The sequence below is a fragment of the Camelus dromedarius genome, chromosome 15 (genome assembly GCF_036321535.1).
Source record: "Camelus dromedarius isolate mCamDro1 chromosome 15, mCamDro1.pat, whole genome shotgun sequence".
Taxonomy (NCBI): Eukaryota; Metazoa; Chordata; class Mammalia; order Artiodactyla; family Camelidae; genus Camelus; species Camelus dromedarius.
The window spans coordinates 58,315,420-58,337,693 of NC_087450.1; the positions used below are offsets into that span (position 1 = coordinate 58,315,420).

The following is a 22,274-nucleotide window of genomic DNA, read 5'->3' on the forward strand; positions in this document are numbered from 1 at the left end:
TCATTCACACACACATCCCCCAGCTCCGCTGACCCTGCCTCCACACACAGTGGTAATAAGAGATCATGATATGTTTGCGTCAGAGACATGCCAAAAATGGCTATTTCATGACCATTTCAAAAACTATCACAACTAGTCCAAAAAAGCAAAGAGGGTAAGAAGATAATTTCAGGGAAAAAAAATTCTGAATGGCAAAATGCCTCTCAGAAATCTTAGCGAAATCTTGGTGAAATCTTCAAATATGAATGGCTTGTCTTACCCACCCACCAAGCGGCTGGAGACCAAATAAAATGCCTGAGACTACAGTCACTCGTTTATCCCTTCCCGTGGCCACCAGCCATGTCAAGAAATTGTAAAAGCTTGGATTTAGGATTCATTGAGATACAAGCAGATCTGCATTTAAAGACCCCTCTCTGCTGAGCTCACAGAGTCAGGGTGAGGGAGCGTGGCCTCCATTGCAACAGGACTGAGATCCTTGCAGCGTGAACAATTCGGGTTTGACAAAAGGAACTTGGGATAAACAGGGCTGTACTGGGCTCTCCTGGTTTGTGGCTGCGCTGACCCCATCGCTTACATGGAAACCACCGGGTATTCTCCACAGCCTGGAGATCCTAACAGACTCCCCAGATCATCAGAAACCAGTATTCGAAGACTCCAAGCTCTGCCTGATCCCGCAGACCTTGACAATTCCAAGTGAAAGCACTGTCAGTCCAATATTGGATCTTTATCAATAGAATGAACGGGCTCGTCCAGGAACCATTACTCCAAATGTTGTATTTCTGTGGTAGAAGCCCACGCCATAGATGCAACCGAGCACTTTACCAAGGTGTTTGTCCCATAAAAAGTACATGTCTATTCGGTTACCTCTTGAGGTCACACAACTATGCAGGTGCCTTTGCTGGTGGCCGCTGAGACTCAAGACACCGGAGCAGTAGGAGTTGGTGCACTTTGGTAAACACAGAAACACTTTCACGGGACAAGAAGAGGGTTTTGAATAATCGCAGCCACCTTTCCCCCCGGCTGCTGCCGCCGCCATCCCATTATGCACCTGCATGAGGCACACACTGTTCTAGCATGTTTAATGAATTAACTCATTTCATTCTCTTAACTGCACACTGAGGTAGGAACTACTCCAAATTTATAGATAAAGAGACTGGCTGCAATAGGTTAAAAAATTTGAGCTTATACAGCTTGGGGGCAGTGAAGCCAATATTTGAACGAGCCAGCCTGGCCCCAGGGCCCAAGCTCCTAACGGCCAGTCCCTTGGGCCCTCAGCATGGCCCTCAGAAAGCAGCCACCTCCTGGGTTATCTCTAAGCATCTTGTCCTGCAGCCAAGAGCCACACATCAGTGACTAGCACCCTCTCCCCCTCCCTCTCCGACTTGTGGTTCTCTCCCTGTGCTGCTGGGAAAGTTGTTCATTCTCACCAAGACACAACTACCGTCAAAGACGGATTTCTTACTTCACAGCGTATGCACCGCAGGATATGGAAAAACATTCAGGGCCTATGAGTGAAGTAGGAAGAACGAGAAAAGAATAACTGTGGCTACTGTTCAAAGATGACAAGCGTGAAAATGGTCCAGAAAACACAGAAGCTGACCATCTTAAGCGGCTCTAAGTCCCACATGAGTCATTGTTTGCTACTGGCCTATTCAGATTAAGTATTAGCTGCCAGCAAAGCTGTAAGAAAAATTTACAGAAGAAAATTTCAAAATAGAGAACATTCTATCTGTTGAATTCCCTCCCTGCCACAGTTTGAGTTAAACGCTGTCATCATTTAAATTTAGCTACAGAACAGGTCTATCTAACTCATCGGGTACCGGTGTTCCTTGGGAGCCCAACTTGAGAATCCCCGGTTTGGAAGGATAGGAAACAGACCCGCCCCTCTGAGCGTTTGCCTCGGAGGCGTGGACTGCCAGTGAAGCTCCCATCTCAGTCAGGCCATTCAGTTTCCCATCAGTGTGTCAGGCTTTTAAAAGGAAGTTTGTATTTTTCTTTCCGCATGATTGACAATCATTTAAAAATTTTTTTTCAGATTGTGTAAGAACCAACAGACATTTCTTCCAGCTTAACACGGTCCCCAGCCTTTGGCAGTGTGGCAAAGCTATGAATTTGGCAAAGAGGATCCCTAATTAGAGTTATTTCGTCCCAAGAATCACTTCTTCCTGTGCCAGAAAACACAATAAGCCTTGGCTAACGGGGAATACCAACTTGGGCTTCCACTGAATTCACCCCAGATGTTACTGCTGTCCGTCTGCTAACACAGAATCCAACACTCTCATGTCCTAGAGGCTGCCAGCTTCCCGGGAGGAAACCGGCTTTCCTAACAGTGCAAACACACCCTGCACTTCCACGACTGAAAGACCCAATTCTTAGCCGAGTTCTGCCCTTAGATCCCCACTCACTTGCTTGAGTCTTGGAAAAAAACTGCCTTTTTTTCCCCTGATGGTAGATTAGCGTACTCAGGGAGATGCTGGCTAAGCAGGCAAGCTACACAAGGAGCCAAATCAAAACAAAACCAAACGAAAGGGCATCTCTCACCCCTCCCCCTTGGTAGAGGCTCATTTACAGCACAGTGTGCGATGCTCCAGAGATGCAGGGGCACTGGGGTGTTGGATGCTGCCCCCAGCACGCAGGACACTCAGGGGAAGGAGAGGGATGAGCTCCTCGTAGCGGAAAGGGAGCTGTCCCGGGAAACCAGCTGTTTCCCAGGGAAGGCGGAGGGACAGAGCCTCCACCGGCCCCTCCTCTGAGCTGGAGGCAATGGCCACTCCGGCCACTCCAGTCCCAGGGAGCTGGAGGGAGGAGGAGGCATCCAGAGAGTGGAGATTCGCTCCTCACCACCCTCAACCCCAGCACAACGCACTTCCTCAACACGCATGTGGTGTGACAAGCTGAGCCGTCAGTCTGCTGGGAAAGCTAGTTAGAACTGTACTATCTGCCAGCAACCGGGGCACCCCATCAACATTCAGACAAAAACATAAGCCTCCATGTCTTTCGAGAGGCAGCTTGAGCAATGGAAGTGATGAGAACCAAAGTTCACGCCGTCAGCAAAGGATTACCGGGCCTGCTTTCGTTTCTGTGGTGGAGGGGGAGCCAGGCTGGCTTGAGCCAAGGTCCTGGGTCTAGCGCAACACTTCAAGGAAGCAAATACATCAAATGACTTCACAGCTGTGAACAAGCATGAGATGAAACTCGGCCTGATTTCATGAGTAAGAGACAGTAAACCTGAGTTAAAACAAACAACCGAGTAGAAAACAATTCGAAAGCAAATCACAGACTCACAGGTGTTTAGAGCAGGAAGGGGGCCTGGCTTTCATCCAGTCTGACATCCGTGACTTTAAAGAGGAGAGGTGGTAAGCAAGCTGGCTTCCCTTAGTCTACAGCACTTGCACCCAGACACACACGCACACGGCTGCATGGAAAGAACGTTACAGCAGGATCCAAACCGCACGGCCCCGGGAGGGACGTGGTGTGTAAAGAAGGCCAGTGAAGGCTGGATTTTGGAAAAGAGAAATGACCTTTATTTGCTCAGACAGGAGATACATTCAATCCCCAAGGTCAGACGGCCCCAGAGACGACACTGGTACCTGCTGGTTGTACTGTCTCTGTCTTCCCACACAGAGTCGGCAGAAATGAAGGGACACCCCCCTCCCCACCCGTGGAACACGATCCACGCTGAAGTACCATCCGTCCCAGGTGGGGTTTTACTCTGCCGCCTTACTCCTAAGTACCCAGAAGGGCCGTTCCTTTGGAACCACACTGAGCCATGACCTCTCCAGGGGCCTGAAAAGCTTGTCTGAGCTTCTGCCTGGCTCTGCCTTCCACAGAGGGAACTGGTGGGCCCAGGGGAAGGAAGAAGCAGACTGAGGCTCACCCCCACTACCGCCACCCACGGGGCTGAGGTCAGGGCCAGGCCTCCTGTCCAGGGCACAGAAATGCAGGCCACCATCAATGCTGATTCAAACAGCAACCAACTCAGCCTTCAGACATTTTCGAAAATGTCTACCAGCCGACGTGGCTTTCACTGGTTCCTGCCACGCCAGGTAAGGTGATAACATGCCTAGCGCCTCTGTGGAAAAGGGCTGTGTTAGTAACTGTGGTTACAGTCCTTGGTCTAAGAAAGCCAGATTAGTAAGCCATTTTATTGATTGGTTTTTCAATTGGTGCAACGTTCAGGGCTCAGTCCCCTGCATGGGCAGTTATACATGGGGTTGCAGAAAAAGAACTTTGTTAAGGCCGGGTGCAGTATGTCTATAATAAAATTACTGCAATCTCTCTTCTCTTGGATGTCTGGCTCCCAGAGTCCTGGCCACCTAAACTCTGTTCCCTTAATGGAAAAGCAGAAATCTTCCCAAGTGTGATGTTCAATTTCTGGAGACAAAGAAAGCTGGGGAACGGCTTGCTGCTTGTTTCCAGAAGTCACGGGCATCTAAATTCAGACCACCTGGCTCCTCGCATATTCCTGACTCTGCTCCTTAGTGAGCGACAGACAGCAAGGTGTCCCTGACCAGGAGAGCGCAAATGAGGGGCAGGTACACCAAACCGGGGAGGAGCCCAAACAAGCTTTCCTCAGCAGGGAACATCTTTAAAAGGCATCCTTCGTGCCTCAGTACGCGCAGAGCCAAGTGAGTCCCCTCGGGGCCCTACCACCCGCCCCTAGAAGAAGATTATACTTACGGTGCCATGGGATATAGTCAGAAAACCATTTCTGACTGAGCATTTCCTCTTCTGCCACACTTTTCGGATCCTTACAGATAAATGGGGAAAAAAAGGAGAGTTCAGAAATTTTGGACACAGGCAATAACAAACACACTAAAATTCTAGCCGCGCCACCTACATACCCATCGCTTTTCTTGTAGAGGCTGCCATTCCGCTCGGTCCCGTGTTCCTTGTTTCCCTGAGGCTGATGTAAACTGTAGGCTGTGCTCTGGCGAAGTTGTGAATCCTGGAAATGGTCAAGATGTTGTTTTTGATCCCGCCTAGATTCCAATTTTTTAAAAAGCAGTACACAAAGAACACTTTTCCGCTAAATTTTTTTTAAAGAGAAATCTCCCCTCTTACCACACCAATAAAGACTAAAACTCATATCCAGGAACTCATAAATGCCATTTAAAAGCACAGAGGAGGAAACGGCAAAAACCAGTATCCCCAAACTGGCCGAAAGGACGAGCCATTTGGAAGTTACGAGATTTTACTTATTTATGAGCCTTAAGTCCCTGAGAGTGGCAAGAAGCTCCTGGCTTGGCAACAGCAGCCCACGAGGAGGAAGGAAACCCGTGTGGGAAAAGGCAGGGCTTTCAAGCAAAAGACACAAAACAATGTTCTGCCTCATGCTTTAGGCAAGTTACTTGCATTCCCTGCCTCAGTTTCCTCCTGAGCAAACAAGATCTAGTAAGGACAGCGAATGCAGGAAGGCGTGAGTGGGACCAGGTGTGTGAACACCTGCTACATAACAGGCATGAGCAATATTCACTTCCTGACCCTGGCAATCCCAGCAGAGGCGCCATGGCCTTGACCCCAGCTGCCTCAGCCTCGGGGCAGACAGTCCACTTGGTCAGCTGAGAATCTGGTCAAGTCCACCACAACTGGGAAACTCCAGCCTCCAGCTTCTCGGGGGCAAAGACCATCAATGAATCCCCTGGACCTACGTCCAAGGTCTGGGATCCAAGATGTACTCCACTGGTGTTTAACAGATGATCCCAGAAGTGCCAGAGCCAGAAATTCTGGCAAAGGTAACAAAGGGGAGCAAAATGTGAACAAAGAGTTCACAGGTCACCCAGGCAGGGCTAAGCGCTGCCTCTGTCTGTCCCTGAGAGCCCCCACCCAGTCCTTTCATCACAGAAGGAAGAAAAACAATGAAAGTAAGTGATCTGCTCAAGGCAGAGGTCTTGGAGCCAAGCGGAGGGTGGGAGGGAATTCTGCATCGCACTGATGTCCCTTCCACAGCACCACGTGCCCTCACCAGAGGACGCCCACGAACCCAGGGCCGGCCTCAGCTCCAGTGTCAAGCAGCTGGCCATCCCATGGGGAACCAAGCACCGCCCAAGCGGTGGAAGAACCAACACACGACAGTCACTGTGGTCTGAACCAAATATAAGGCTTGAGAAGTGAAGAGTCAAACAGACAAAACCATGGGAGAGTCTGCAAGAGGTGAGTTTTAAAGATGAAGGCAAGAACTGGCAGAGGAGAAGGGGAGGGACACACACAGAGGAGGGAGCGGCGGCCATGGCCGCCACCCAGGGAAACAAGGACAAATGCAGCAGCTCAGACAAGGCGGGCCACTGGCTGCAGGGATGGGCAGGCTGGAGTCAGAGTCTAGACTCCATCTGAAAGCAGCAGCCGCCTGGACTCTTGGCAGCCTTAAGGAAAAGATTTCCAAAACGTAAGTTTTTAATTTGGATGAAGTCCAATTTATCTACTCTTTTTTTGTCATCTGTACTTCAGGTGTCACATCTAAGAAGTCACTGCTAATCTAAGAGCATGAAGATTTACATCTGTTTTCTTCTAAGAGTTTTATAGTTTTAGCTTTTACACTCAGGTCTCTGGTCCATTTTGAGTTAATCTTTGATCATGGTGTGAGGCAGGCGTTCCAAATTCACTCTTTTGCTTTGGTCAGCCAACTGACCCAGCATCGTCTGTTGAAATGATGATTCTTTTCATTGAATTGTCTTAGTGCTTCTGTTGAAAATCAACTGGCCATAAACATAAGGGTTCATTTATGGACTCACTTTTATTTCACTGATCTATATGTTCATCCTTACGCTATGCCGCTGCCACACTGTCTTGATTATTACAGCACTGTGGTAAGTTTTGAATCATAAAGTGTGAGTCCTCTAACTTTGTTCCTCTTTTTCAAGATTGTTCTGGCTATTCTGGGTCCCTTGCATTTCCTTATGAATTCTGGAATCAGCTCATCAATTTCTGCAAAAATGCAGCTAGGATTCCGATAGGGTTAGCCCTGAATCTGTAGATCAGTTTGGGAAGTACTGTCATCCTAACAATATGAAATCTTCCAATCTATGAACATGGGCGATCTAGCACTGAATTTTTTAAACTCTAAAATATATATGGGATATCATTGCAAAATTTTTTTTAAAAAAATCTTAATCTGCGAAATAAATAATGTGCTCGAGCATTCCATTACTGAACTGACAACAGAGCCCGAACAAGCAGACCCCAAATAGGAGCAATGTCCTTATTTTCCACAGGGAGTTCACGCAACACTCATGCCTCTGGACAACTAGGGAGAGCAGCTCATTCCCCGGGTGAGGATGCTCCCAGGTTCCACATTCTCTCCAAAGGGCAGCTCATACTAGCACCGGAAATTTGGAGCAAACCCAGCTTTAAACATCAATGGAAATGAATGCAGTGGAGGAGAAACAGAGAAATACTGTTCACCTGCATGAATCTCTGTGAAAGGCTAAAAATAAACCTGTCAAAAGACTAAATTACACAACCAAGGGATACATCTATTGATTTGCAAAGGAAAAAAAACTGCACAAAATGGGTAGCGAAATCATGTGGCAACACCGCTAAAAGTGTTCATGCCAAGCATGTTAATCAAAACTCTTCACGGAAAAAAAAAAAACCAAAAGCTCTTCACAGGTCTTATGAACAGGGTAAAAGGACACTCTTCTTTCCAACAGAATCAGATCCTATGCCAGAGGCTAGGGAAGAAATTACTGCTTCGTTCTTCAGACAAGGCATTTCTTGAATTAAAAAATGCAAGCAAATCTGAAACTATAAATTTTAAAATTTAAAAGTAAGAGGAATATAATCTATTTAACATAAGATTGAATCTGCTTTAGAACTAATTATTTCAACATCTTCTAGGTGACCCAACAAAAACAGCCTTTCTTCACCTGTTTCATATAACACCTGATCCAGGGAAGGGGTAAAAAACGAAGCTGGCTCTTCCACACAATCAAGATGTCAATTTAATGGAGTATAATTCAAGAAAAAAGAGCCTTTCTTTCTGGGGAGAATCATCATCTAACAATACAGACAGGCAACTAGCTGGGGGGTCCACGATGCCCGGATTCTTGGAGACTCTGCAACGTACTCTGTGCTCCCCTGGGAGAGCCAAGGATGCCCCAAGACTTGACTGCGTGCGCCTCGCCACGTGCAGACTCTGTATGTCTGAAGCACGTAGGTTAAGTGGACATTCTATGGACCTGCAGAAAGCTCTCATAAAATCCTACAGACATCCACATATCCTCTGTCCAATGACATCCAGACAAGTTCTCAGATCCTATGGATATAGGTTTACCCATAACATCAGACGTATTCCCAAGCCCCCGAGCCCCCAGAGCATCGCAGACACTTTAACGTTTTCTATCCATGTCTCAGGAATTCTGTGCTCAGACAGTTACTGTGATGAATGGGTTACCAAGGACTCACCTCTGGATGCTTAAAGTTTCTCTGCCCAGGGAGGGCTGTGATGTCCAGTCACTCCCCACCTTCCCAAGCTGTGGCAGGTATGTCCACGGGAGCTGGAGTCTGTGCTAAGCAACCTCTAAGCCGTGGTCTAAGAACAGTGTTTCCAAATCTCATTACCACCTATTCTTCATTATTTCTGGGTAACTGTTTTAAAGATTCTACCTGACACAAGACATTACAGTCACACGATAGAGCCTGAAAAGAACAGTCCTGCCAGGAGCAGACCAGAGCTCAGGCCTGGCCCCAGCACTCCTGAGTGGGCCCCCGCAAGTGCACTCATCCTCTCTCAGACTCCAGTCGTAAACAAGGGCTTCCACCACCTGCCCCGCCACGCCGCTGTGAGGATCACTGGTCACGCTCATAAAGTGCCTGGGAACACCTGAGGGGTCCAGCACGCAGGAAACGCCAGACCACAGAGAGCAGGTCCCTAACAAGGAGGGAGAGGACAGCTGGGGTGCTGACCAGGCACGGAAACCGGGACGTGCATGTCATGGGAGACCTGAGTCACGAAGACAAGGTGCCAGATGACAAGCCAACAGAGAAGGGTCAAGTGGAACCCCTTGAGAAAAACCACCGCCCCCCCCCCCCATTACTGTTCAATGACCAAGAGGCGGGGAACTGGGCCCTCTTTGTTCACTGCTATATCGTCAGCATCTGGGAGCTCAGTATTTGTTGAATGAATGAATGAACCAATGCCAGTTTATTAAGTCAACGTGTTAACTGCTTTACAGAACTTATTCCTTAGATCTCATAACAACTCTCTGAAGTAGGCAATGTCGCTCCTATTTTACAGATGAAGAGGCCAAGGCATGGAGAAGTCAGAGAGTTCAATGTCATTCTGGCAGAAAGTGGAAGACCTAGGAATCAAATGGTAAGACACCTGCTCTTCCGCTCAGCTAGACAGCGAGCTACCCAGGCACGCTTCCTGCCCCAGTCAGGAGCTGGCCTGCCTGTCCCCACCCGCTGGGACTCTACTAACTCTGAATCATGCCCCAAACCCTCCCTCCTGACACACACCTGCCTACTGCAAGCCGGAGTGACACCCGTTCTTGGAGCTGACCTCAGAGCTCTCTCCACACTGGACTGCACTCACTTCTCCTTCAAGACCGGGAGACTTTAGGAGGTTAGAACCATATCTGCCTTGTTCTGGTGTGTCTGTGCAATGCCTGGCTGAGAGTGACCGCTGAGAACATGGCAGTCGAATGTGTGAATCCACAAACAAGTCTTCCACCCAAGCAGAACTGAAGGCCAGTCCTAGGCTACCCAGGGCTTGGCAGGAGAGGCAGGGAGGCGGACACCTGGCCCTAGGGTAGTGACTAAGGCCAGCTTTGGACATGATAGGACGTGCCAGTCCAGACCGGAAAAGCAGAGCGAGGAGAAAATTACGACTGTGATGGTGCTCCACTGCTTGGACAGCACCTCTATTCCACCACATCCCACTAGACAAGGACGCTTTCAGAGGGGGAAGCAAAGCTCACAAGAAGAGAGAGACCACACCTGAGATCTCCAAAGTGGAAACACCATTGTGGTTTCAGCACTTACACCTACCAAGGCCACCCCCCCAGAGCCTGAATCCTCCCGCAGCGGCACAAGCCTGGGTTCCCAACATCAAACAGCAGAGGATCCTCCGGCACCACAGGGGGATCCTGTCCCGGCAGAATCCCCACTGAGGTGGACGCTCATGGGATGCGGAAGGCAGGAGAAGGGAAGGCTCGCAGGGATAAGGTTCATGCAAGATGAGCAGTACTGAAGGGTTTTGACTTGCTAGAAGGAAGGGATCTTTTCCAAATGTTAAAACCACGATGGATATAGAGGTGTTCACTGTACAATTTTTCAATCTTTTTGTAAGTCTGAAACTTCACAAAATAAAATAATAGATAAATCAAACAGTAGCATCCTCTTCACAGAGAGCAGAAATATTAAGAACAAAGTAGGACATGAATGATCTGGAGGTGTCGGGGCACTGAAATCATAATGACAGGACTCCTTTCCAAAGTGGAGCTGAGGGAGACAGAGAAGCAACCCCAAGCCCCCATGTGTAATGGACACGTGCTTTACTTAGACCGGACGATTGACCGTTAAGATTTGTAGGAAGAAAACAGGAGTAGCTCCACCAACCATCAGTGCAGTTTCCCTGGGACATGTTACCTAATTTTTATGGACTGTAATTATGTAGTTAGATTTAGAAATTTTTAATAACACTGAATAAAACCCATCAACACTTTCAGTTTTCTATGTCACAGATGAGAATCCAAAAACAAGGAATGTGAGCTGAACAACAATGCCCAGATGTTCAGTTCTCATAATTGGAAGGACCCCGGTCGTAAAAAGTATTTTAAAATAGGTAAAATTTAACTTACACACATTGGCTTACTACTTGTGATTGTGTTCACAGACTGTCCCATTTACAGAATACCATCATCAAAAAGCAATGCAGGGTGTGATACACAGAAAACACGACTCATTCACAACCAGGAAATCGGTGAATTTGCTCTCTGGACATAGAGCCGAAGGAGAGCAGTAAAGAAGATGCACGTGACCTGTCTGCGCAATCCAGGGCGGACGGGCCGGTAAACAGAAAACACAGAAACAGCAAACCATATAAGACTTCTGGTCTATGCTGGTAAATCTGTTACACTTTCAGCAAAGCTATAAATAACCAGCTTTCTGACAACAGCCAGTTTTCCCAAACCGCCTCCTTCTGCACAGCCAAAGCAAACATGGCCCTTGCACTGTGTGCCCAGAGGCTACTGAACGCCAACATCTGCTCTCTTGTATTTCTAACCTGAGCTCTGCTTCACGTGTTTGATCCTCCTCCTCCTCGGACAAGAGCCCAATGGAGAGCTGGCTGCCTTGGTGGCATTCTGGTTCCCACATTAGTGCTGCCTCTTCTGGTCACAATCAGGCCACTATATTCTCCATACTCTGAGTTCTTTTTTCTTCTTTTTTTCTTTTCCTCCTTTTATTCCATGTTTGAGAATATCAAAGTGTCAGGACCTATATTCTCTAGACTGGGAGGAAGTTCCCGTGCTCTGGGTAATTCCCAGCACCACACGTGACCCTCAGTCTGCCAGTCTCTCACTTTTGACCCATGTTTACCAAGAGCCTACTAAATGAGCCACATGGTACCATGACGTGATAGCCAGAAAGGCCCAGAAGACAGGAGGGCATCTTCAACCTGGAGCTGGAGAAAAAGCATCTGTGCACCTGCAGACACGGCCAACAACCCTCAAACTCTATATGCTGCGACTGAGAGATGTCTTTCAAACAGAGTGTGTGAAGCACATCACCGGGGCTGGGGTGAGCCGGGGCAGCCTTCCAGACGCAGGGCTCAAGGTGCCTTAGAAGGACACACAGAACTCAGCTGTGCGGCAGAAGGGGAGGGGGCGAGCAGCTTCACTTTCACAAAGGAGTGACATCGAAGGCTAAAGTGTAAATGTGGAAAACTTCCATTTCACTAATATTTATGCATTCAAATTCTTGAGCCTTTAATAAAACCCACTGCTACTGAAAGAGGAAGAGTAAACATTAAAAACACTACTAGCCATTAATATAGACATGGAAAGAATATTGGTTTTTTTGAAGTTCATGAAAAAAGCATGCAAATTTCTACAATTTATTAAAATACTGAACTACTTACTCTCCTAGACTTCGGTCACAAAAGGTAAATGCATTTGGGAGAAAAACAACAATATTCAGTTATAGTACAAGAACTTAAAATAGAGCATACCCAACTTCCAACAGTGAACCTGATGCTCTGCTCAGTAGTTTAATAGTTTTTGACCTAAAAGCTACTAGCTATACATTTAGATATATTTCTTTATTGACAACGAAGTGGATTTATGTTAAATTTCACATTATAATATCCTCACTGTAACAAACATATCAAATTACCTTAAAATTTAATTTTGAATGGTTTATTATAACGAGCTCCCAAAAGACAAATTATCACTGTGAATGTGTTGGCACACAGACAGGTGATCACAGGAAAGAGAAGATGCAAGAACACTAGGGTTTCTTCCCATCAGAATGCAGCTCCAAGGAAACCTAGCTCCTCCCGCTTTACAGAACACAATCTCTGGGCGGGAAGATTCAGATGGTCACCTGTCACCCGCTGATGCCACATGGCAGCATCCACGTGTATCAGGGCAGGGAGACCACAGGGCTCCAGGGAGAGAACCGATGACACGAATGACGACTGTCCATGTGACAGAGATGCCAAGGGCTGCTTGTCTAGTGGCAATGGGCGGAGCAGAAAAGGTTAAAACGCTGCTGTAAGGCCACGCCAATGGTGATGCTTTCCCCGTGAGGTTAGCATGTATTTTTTAAACTTTATTATTTATTTATTGAGTTATTGCGTTATAGTGAGGTTAGCATATTTAAAAAGATGGCTTTATAAAACCGACCTAAAGAGCAAAACTAAATGTCTCAGCGTTGCCAGTGACCTGAGCACCTGGAAGACCAAAGTCTCATCTCCTCAGCCCCAGAGCCCCGAGACTTAGGGGTGAAAATACAAGATTAGCAATCCTTCAAAATTAAATCCCCTCACCTCTTTCTGCTCAACCTGCAATGCTGATTTCAAAATATCTCGAAGCTGTATCAACTGCCTTCTTTCTTCATCCTGGGCCTGTTTGATCTTGGAAAACACAAAACAGAGAAAAGTACGACCGAGGTACAGTGAGATGCTGGAGTTCACAGCGCATTTCCCCCAAAACGCAATGAACACCTCCGACACTGGTCCAACCTTCCCCCAACCAGGACTGAGGGCGGAGTGTGGCACTGCGGGGCTGTCGCTTTCTGGGTAGCCAGCATGCAGACACAAGATTACACAGAAGCAACATTTAAGTCAGAGAGTTTGCTACATAAAAACCATTTCAACACTCACGTGGGAGGGAAAGTACTTACTGTGTGAAGATCTGTTGAAAGTGTTTCAATGGAAGGTTTGAGGCTTTCAACTGCTTTCAGTCCATCCTGGAAAAAACTAGAAGGAAAAAGAAGAAACATAGATTGTCTTTCATAAAAGAGAAAACAATTTTGTTAGATGGAGAAAAAAACTTCTTTAAAAGAAATAACTGAGATTATTACGTAATTCCTGGGGGAAAAGACTAGGAACCAAGCCTTAAAATATTAGGCAACCCAGGAGTAAAGTGACACTCAAAACTATGAGAAGCAAATTGAGAAGGAACTGTAAGAAGCCTAGTATTTGTGATTTTTCTTGACTCATATAAAAAAAGCCCTAAATTTTCCATTTATAATGGGAAACAGGACCCTACTGACAAATGGCAGCAAAGGTTCTGGTTAGGAGCGGAAGAGCCTGTGGCCAGGAAAGCATGGGGCGCACACAAAAACAAGACAGTAAAGTATTTTCCTTGACAGGTGACAGTTCCGTGGAAAAGGGCAAGAATGCAGGAGGAAAGCAAGCCAACCTGATGCACACGAATGGCCCCGCCCCATGAGCAGAGTGGGGAGATGCGGTTGAGACTGAATATCAAAAGGAACTTTTTATTTTTAATGCTCAGAACTCTGCTTGTGAAGTCATTGATAACAAATGGCTCAGGAAATTCAACAGAGGCTAGATGTGTCTTTCCTGCAGCAACAGCGGGCTGACGTTCAGCACTCCTCTGAAGCGTGTCGTGTATAACCCTTTTGAAAGGAATGAAGAAAATGCTCCTAACCAGCTTAGGAGGCTTGTAACAAGACCTATAATGCCTGTATGGTTTGGCCCCTGCCTGTGTCTCCAAGTATCGATCCACACCATTTGCCCCCTTTATTCGTTTGGTTCCAGATACACTGGCCTTTTCTCTGTTCCTCTATGGCCACCAAATCCTCCTTGCCTCAGGCCCTTTGCACATGCTGTTTCTGCCCTCTGAAGAGTTCTCCTCATAGCCTACCAACTATGTTGCCTGGCTCGTGACCACTCACTCTTCAAGTTTTAAGTTTTAAGTTACATACGGACTCATCAGGGGGCTATGCCACGACCCTCCTCCCTTCAAAGAGGTTTCCTTGCCAGATTTTCTCACAGCATTCTGTCTCTGGCTTCAAAACACTCACCACACTGCCATTACGTATTCAGTGCTGTAATTATTTAAAACATAATTCCCTCAGTAGGTCTTAAGTTCTAGGAAGGTAAGGTCACAGTATCCACAAAACCTGGCACATTTCGAGCACACGATATTCACTGAATGGAAAAATTAACGAAGGGAGGAAGGACAGTCTCCAACTTCTGCCAGTTTACTGGGTATCAAAGGAGACTATTTTCAGAAAATGATCTGGGGTTCACACGTATACTTCTTTTAAACTCAGCAACAGTCCTGGGGGAATTTCCCATATTAAGTATGCAATAAATAGAAGGGGCTGGAAAACCAATGCAGTGTGACAGCTAACACAGTAACTCCAAGGAGGAAGGAGAAAACACACACACAGGATGTGGGTCACGAACCATTACTAGTTAGTTATTAGGAATCACAGAGGCTGGGCCATTAGAATTTCTGGCCTTCAGATGTACGTGTAATTTTCACTTTATATTCTCATTCCTGTGTTTTGCCTGGCTCATTTTTCCCCCTAAGCATTATAGAGTACGCTTCTGGTACAGCAGCAGGTCAGCATTATAATGGTATTCCCACATGTCTGTCTCCACCGTTTGGGCAGAAATGCCATGTCCCACGCGTCTCCATGTTTTCCACTCCCCAGCACAGTGGCCAGCACGCAGCAGCAATTTCAAACTGAAAAGGAAACTGTGAAGAACAAACACAGGAACGAGAAACCGAGCTTTTCCTCTTGTCATGAACTCATTTGGTTCCCATGTTTTGTTCCTATGTTTTTTTCTTTTACAACTATTTTATCAATCAATTCAAATTCTTGTAACATAGATAGGGGGTTGGGGGTGGGGAAAGAACACAGGAGAGGGAGTAGGGAAAATAGCAGAGGAGATCAGCACAGAAACGGCCCTGCTCCTGGGAAAGGAAGCAGGTGCTCAGCTTCAGGATCTCTGTGCCTGGAAACTGCCCCCACCCCCCACCCCAGCAAGACAGCGCCTTGCAGTGAAGTCAGGTGCTCAGAGAGGTGTTTCTTGTCACAGACGTCGTTTCCATTGTGACACTGGCCGTTGTGCTTGGAATAAAGATAAAAGATGTTGGATTTCATCTTTGTAAAAGTCTAGCCAATCTTGACCATCTACCTAAAAAACCTCCTCCCTCTGATTTTCAAAACTCCTGTCTTCCCGCACCCTCCTTACTGAGGCATGTTTGTAGACCTTCTCTGGCCTTAGGGAAAGCCCCCAAAGAAGTGGCCCCTTCAATGACTGCTGCCACCGCAACGTTCCTCAGGACAAACTCCTAGCACATTTGTCTAAGGTTGGGCTTGTTAACACTTTCTCAAGCTTCAAAATGAGATTTACTGTCAGTATTCTCAAATATCAAATTCTGCTTTTTATCAAATGTTTTCTAGCCTACCTGATCAAATTCTCCAGCCTTTAAAACATACCCACTGAGATTCAACCTTCAAGTGCCCACCAAGCAGGGCGGCCTCTCCCTCCTCCTGACAAGCCTGCACAACAGCCCTACCGTGACGGCCACTGGAGCGAACTTCTCCAGGGCGCTGGACCCGCATCCCAAGCTCCAGGCAGCGGCTGGTCACAGTGGTTCCCAGCAGGTATCTTCTCATTAAAGAACAAGTCACGTCAGCACTCATTACCACTGTGTAGAAAATCACTTTTGTTTTAAAGACTGCTCTATTTCTAGGTTTCACTGGAGAATAGGGTCCTCAATCTTCCGCAGCAAAGGCTAGTAAGATACATTTTCCAGGCTATTCCAGGAACTAGAGACGCCAATTCTTTCCTTGAAAGAAGTTAAGACATAGAACATAAGGTACTCTTCAAGAATGCCTCCAGTGAAAAGCAAAAAGGAGTCAAAAGCAAAACAATGTCTATCTAAGCAGTTCTAAGGGTGAACACCCAAACGTGGTTCCACAGAATCTGGTTTCCACGGAGGCCCCTTGGTACCTGCAGAGACCAGCAGCACTGGTCAGCAGGCAGCCTCCGCCCCTGGGCCACCGTCGCCAGGTCACAGCTGTGCTTCCAGGGCGAGAAGTGGAGACTGAGGATGTTAAGTAGGGGCGCAAAGGGCCTGCAGGTGGTTAAACACACGCATGGCCACGGGCTCCTTGTCCAATGGCTGAATCACTCAGGCTCCACATTCTATCCTCCAAAACGTGCACTTAAAAGTCAAAGCTGTTCAAATGATTTGAAGAGCCTGCAGTACGTACGCACACATGCAAACTCATCCAAAAAGGAAGTAATGGAAGATTCATCATTTTTAAGGGTTACTGAGCTCATGCCCATAAAAGGCCAACTAAGTTCACTTTTCCACAAGTGGTCTGTTGCTACCCAACAAATCAGTTTGGGCAAAATAAAGAAAAAAAGGAAATCCCAGAATAACTTCTTAAAAATAAAATATCAGCAAGGAAGCAACCCGCTTCCTAAACGGCCTCACATAAAGCTACAAGGGTAAGACTGAAGAAGGAATCTGTGTGTTAATCACACAGTTAGGATTTGGAGTCTCTGCAGAAGAATTCACCTTAAAAATTCGACAAATGATGGGTCTTTCTATTCCCTGAGACTGTTCTCCCAAGCGTGGGGCTCTGCTTTTAACCCAGCACATCTTCCTTTGCTGTTGGATTGCCACTGCTTTAGAAATGCAGTGTCGCCAGAGATGTATTAAGAATTGCAAAGCACAGCTCCGTCCAATTCAACCGTGCAATTCACCGCTGCAAATACGTGCCAGGTAAACACGCCATGTGCTAGAGACTAAAAAATAAATGTCATGGAGGACATCCTTAAAGAGGATACAGTTCAGCGGGAGACACAACACAACATGTAAGATGCCATCGCGGGATGTGTAGAGAATACAGTGGTAAGAAGAAGAAAGGGAAGTAACTCCAGGGGGAGAGCAACTCGACTTCAGAGCAGCAGCTGGACCTGAGCTGGGTCTCAGGGAGGCACAAAGGCTGTGGGAAGGCACGGTCACGTTCAAGGCAAAGGGAACAAAGTGTGTGAGGGAACATCAGCACGGGGCATGGCCTGTTCAAGGCAAGGCAGGGGGACACAGGTGGCACCAGCACCTCCAGAGTGCCCACATCACCCCACGCCCTCCACCTGTGCAGTCAGAGCCTGGGCCTGGTCACATCTCCAGCTATGCTAGGACTGCACCCGCGTCCCTGAGTGATCACACACCCACTCCTGTCCCGTGTGGCTCCTTCCAGACACAGAGCAGCCCTGTTAAGACAGAGATGGGATGGGAGGGGCTTCCTGATGTTTCCCATCAGCACCGCTGCCCACTCACAGCCGCTCCCTGGCTTGGTCACACTCTTACGCACGGGCCGGCGTCTGCCTCCCGTCCCTCCCGAAGGTCCCAGCCTGTAGGAACTTGGTTTCCTTCTTCCTGTATCACCGGAATGTCACACAGCACCCGGCGCCTAGTAAGAGCTCCGTCAGTACTGGTTGAATGCATCCTCCGCTTAAAACTTTTCGGGGGCTTCCCAACATGTCTGGGATAAAATCTACCGCCTTTAACGAGACTTCCAAGGCCGCCCATGTCTCAGGCTTTTCCATGCAGTTTCATTTTGCTCACCATGTGTCCATCACAATGACCTTCTTCCTGCCTCAACCCTGCCTGCCTGGAAAGCTCTTCCCCTGCTCCTTATCTGCTAGCTCCTCCGCATCCTTCAGGTCTCAGAATACGTCTCCTCCAAGAGGCCTGCAGCTGATTCAAGAACTGAGTACCAACCGCGTGCCAGGTACTTTGTTCTGGCTGCCAGAAAACCCAGCAAGGAACAAAACAGAAAAAAGAAAAATATCTCTGCCCTCAACCTCTGTCTAAATTTGGTCCTTCTATTATTATACTCTTCCTTAGTCTCCTCTGCTCCGGGACACTTTGTCAAACGTCTGATGGTAAGCGTGCCGGCCTAAGCCCCGCTTGATTCCAGCAGGAACTGCGCCCATGACATACATCACCGGGTCTCCAGCATCCAGGACGGTGCCTGACACCCAGCACGCTCTCAACAAAGGCAGTGAATGAGTCCGCGGCCTGTTTCTAGTAGCACCTGGGGGTCTGGGAGCAGAAGGAGGAGGGGAGTAGAAAGGCAATCAGGCCGAGGGATGAGGCCCAGGTTGTGAGGGGCTGGCGGACACGGCGAAGTTGAGTACCTGAACAGCCCTGAAAGTGGAAGTTTCTTCTTCTGTTCCACGTACAGCCCCCTTTGCTCAGCACTGTCATTTGCTTTACAGGGTAAGTATATATGGAAGTAATTCTTTTTATTTATTTATTTTTTATTTTTTGGGGGGTAATTAGGTTTATTTACTTATTTTGATGGAGGTACCAGGGATTGAACCCAGGACCTCATGCATGCTAAGTGCACACTCTACCACCGAGTTATACCCTCCCTGCTCTTTTAATTTAAGACACTGCATTAACACAATCCCATTCCCCTTTTAACAAATAAAAAACATCTGAGAATCAAACCAGTTTGCCTTTTTATTAAAAAAAGCAAAAATAAGTATATTTGATAATTAGATTTTTATATTACTTTTAGTTTTTGAGATATTCTCCAACCATAAGACTCACCCTTTAAAAGTGCACAATCCAGTGCTTTTTAGCATATTCATACAGTTGGGTAATCATCAGCCCTGTCTAATTCCAGAATATTTCCATTGCCCATCAGCAGTAATTCGCCCTCCCCGCTCCTCTGCTTTCTGTCTCTGTGGATCTGCCTGTTCCTGACCTTTCGATTAACTGGAATCCTCCAGTCTGTGTCCTTTGGTTTCTGGCTTCTTTCACTTAACATGTTTCCAAGGTTCATCCATGTTATATAGCACGTATCCCTGTTTCATTCCTTTTCCTACGGATTCTAAGTAAGTGTTTACTTTCAGCACGATACTACAGATCTCCCAGAGGTTGCCATAAAGAGAGAAACATCTGAAATAACATCGTAACAAAGAAATAACATCATAACTTACTTGCATTGGGCATGAAAATATTTGATCAGATTCTGAAGTAAATCCACTCCCTTTTTAATCTTAATTTCATTGACCTTCAGCAGATACTGTAAAAAAAAAAAACAAGAAATGTCACAGATAACAAGCAGAATATGAGCTTCTGAGGACAGATCCCCTCTCCCACTTCTCCGACACTGTACTGGGTAGAGCTCATGGCAGGTGCTTAATATTTTCTAAACACCATTTGCCTAAATGTTTCTTTTAGCTTTTGTGCCGTGTGAATTATCTGACATACAGGTAATTAAACGCTTACCTTCAAGCACCCAGAACTCCAAGTAATACAACATTCTATCTCGCCCAGTGAGGAGAAACTGTCACCCTAGCTGCACAGAAGACGGAGGACGGTTAGGATCAAGGGCTTTCTAAGCACCTTGAACGTTCCTGCCTGCATATTCTGTCCCAGGCCCCTTTCTTTCAGCAGGTCATCATCTAGACACTAACTGCTAATCTTCTGAAGTTGAGACTTTGCTCCATGTGTCTCGTACTAAGACATTTAAAAAAATTGTGATTGCCATAAAAAATCATATTTTAAATTCAAATAAATGAAAGCCATTTTTAACTTGGAGAATTCATTCACAACCACTAAGGCATCAGGAAGCCCCAGGGACCCACAAAACAAGCATCAGGAAATACATTTGTTCTTTGCTAAAAGACGACACAGAACACAGACTTCATAAATTCCCTCTCCCCTCCACTGTTGGGACAGGGTATAAACGACCCTGAGAACATGTCACCCTAAAGACCGAATGCCCCGAAAGAGCTGCGGACCTCCGCTGACCACAGGCATCTCCGCTGTCACCTGGCAACTCGCGCTCAAGGTCCTTCCGGGCGGGCTGGGCAGCCCAGGCCCGGGAGGGAAGCTGCTCTGAAGAGGCCACGACAACTTTCCCCCGGCCTGCACCAGTGGCCTTTCTGTCCGCATCGCCCCCCTTTTTGGTGCTTATTCATTAACTGAGTAAGATGTTTGGTAAAGTATCAAAATGGTTAAATGGTTAATTAAGACGCTTGGCCACACGTCAAACATTAAAATGTACGTACCCTTTGACCTAGAAATTCTACTTACCGGAACTTATCATAAGAAGATAATCACAAACGTTTACAAAGATGAATAGAAAAGGAGGTTCACTGCAGAGCTGTTTGTAAAAGTGAAAAATGGCAGCAACCCAAACAGAATGAATGGGGAATTAAAGTACGGGGCACCCATACAAAAAAATGCCATGCGGCCTTCAGGTCAACAAAGCAGAGACTTTCCGACACGGAAGGAAGTCTGGGGCACAGCAGTGAGTAAAATGATCAGGCTACGAAGCAGCAGCAGCAGGTGACCCTGTTTCTACAACTGTTTTTGTGTATGCAGACTAGGGACACCTGAAAGACGCTGAACTAGAGGGCAAAGCGGTCATCTTTCAGTAAGTACAATTTGGGGTGACTTTTAATGTCTTTTATATGTAAGCACATACATACATACATGCACACACACACATATATACTGACCAATTTTTTAAAGCTCATATTTTTATAATCATAAAAAAGCAAGAGCAGGTCTCTCATACCTTCTTGATTCACAAAAGTTCTGTATTACTATTTGGCATACCGAAGTTCTTTGTAAAATTCCTTCTGAAGAGTAAGTCCCACAGCTTTAAAATAAACACCTGAAAGTCGCTTTTCTATAGTAGCTACTAGGCAACTAAAAATTTAAACACCTAAACAACATCAAGCATTTACAAAACTTGAGAACTTCAGTTTGAGCAAACAGTTGGACAATTGAGTGATTTTAACCGCGACCATCCGTTCACTCCAGGGCGTGAGGTTCTCGGGATCTGCTTTTCAGATGCCCCCCTCTCGCCCTCTCCAGCCCAGGTCTGTTTGGCCAATGTCTACATCCTTCATCAGATGTGCCCTCCTCTGGGAACTCCACCCCCACCACCGGCCCACCCCACCCCTGCTTCCGCACCTGCACTCAGCGCCTGACCCCACTGGCCGGCAGCTCTGCAGAGGCAGGGACCCGTGACGCTCGGCACAGACTGGGGCCCGACAGCCGTTTGGGGACCCACCCCACAGATGGCCTGCAGGTATGACTTAGAGGCATTGACTAGACAACGTATCTCTAATGAGATAAACCACCCTACGAGTCCACACAACCTACTCACCCAGCCGAGGAAAAACCCCTCGTGCTGGGTGCACACCCCAGAAAGCAATGAGACTGCTGAGGCTGGAACCGGCACCCTTCACTTCCAGGAAAAGCCAGTAACACGCTGGCTGAGTCTCACAGTCACTGAACGTCCTTTAATAAGCAGTCCTTCCTGTAGAGTTTAGTCAACAGACTCCCTCCTTATTAGCCCAGAAGAGAGCACAGCCTGAACTCACACACACACACTTTCAAAACCCACTCTCTGTGAAACACTACTACTTAATTTTACCCCGACTGAACAAAACCAACACGCTGTGTTTGTGTAACACACAGCGGTCTCCTTGTCCCTGCCTCCTACTTCCAGGCTGGTTTCTCCGACACCACGTGAAACAGGCCAGGGCAGGTATTTTACGTGTGTCTGTTTCTAAAAACAGCATTTGTATAAAAACATCCACTCAATCTCTTTGAGCTTAATTAACTTTCTAAATATTCATGTAATGAAAAACAAAGCAGCAAAGGAGGGACAGAGGAATAAAAAAGACTTAAGACATTAAAAAAAACACCACAAGAACAGACATAAATCCAACCACATCAACAGTAACAACAAATGTGGATGATTTAACAATCCCATCAAAAGGCAGAGGTTGTCAGACT

The 22,274-nt window shown here is 46.8% G+C and overlaps 1 protein-coding gene across 5 annotated transcripts in view; it reads right to left on the minus strand.

The window, feature by feature from the left end:
- The window catches only part of ASAP2 (ArfGAP with SH3 domain, ankyrin repeat and PH domain 2), a 148,489-nt gene that overhangs the window by 42,146 nt on the left and 84,069 nt on the right, over positions 1-22,274 (minus strand). For all 5 annotated transcript variants that reach the window (XM_064494745.1, XM_064494744.1, XM_064494743.1 and 2 more), the window contains 5 exons: positions 19,454-19,539; positions 13,348-13,423; positions 12,992-13,078; positions 4,845-4,948; positions 4,681-4,750 (listed from right to left, as the gene is read on the minus strand). In XM_064494745.1, coding sequence (XP_064350815.1) covers positions 4,681-4,750; positions 4,845-4,948; positions 12,992-13,078; positions 13,348-13,423; positions 19,454-19,539 — 423 coding nt within the window. The remainder of the gene's footprint in view (positions 1-4,680; positions 4,751-4,844; positions 4,949-12,991; positions 13,079-13,347; positions 13,424-19,453; positions 19,540-22,274) is intronic.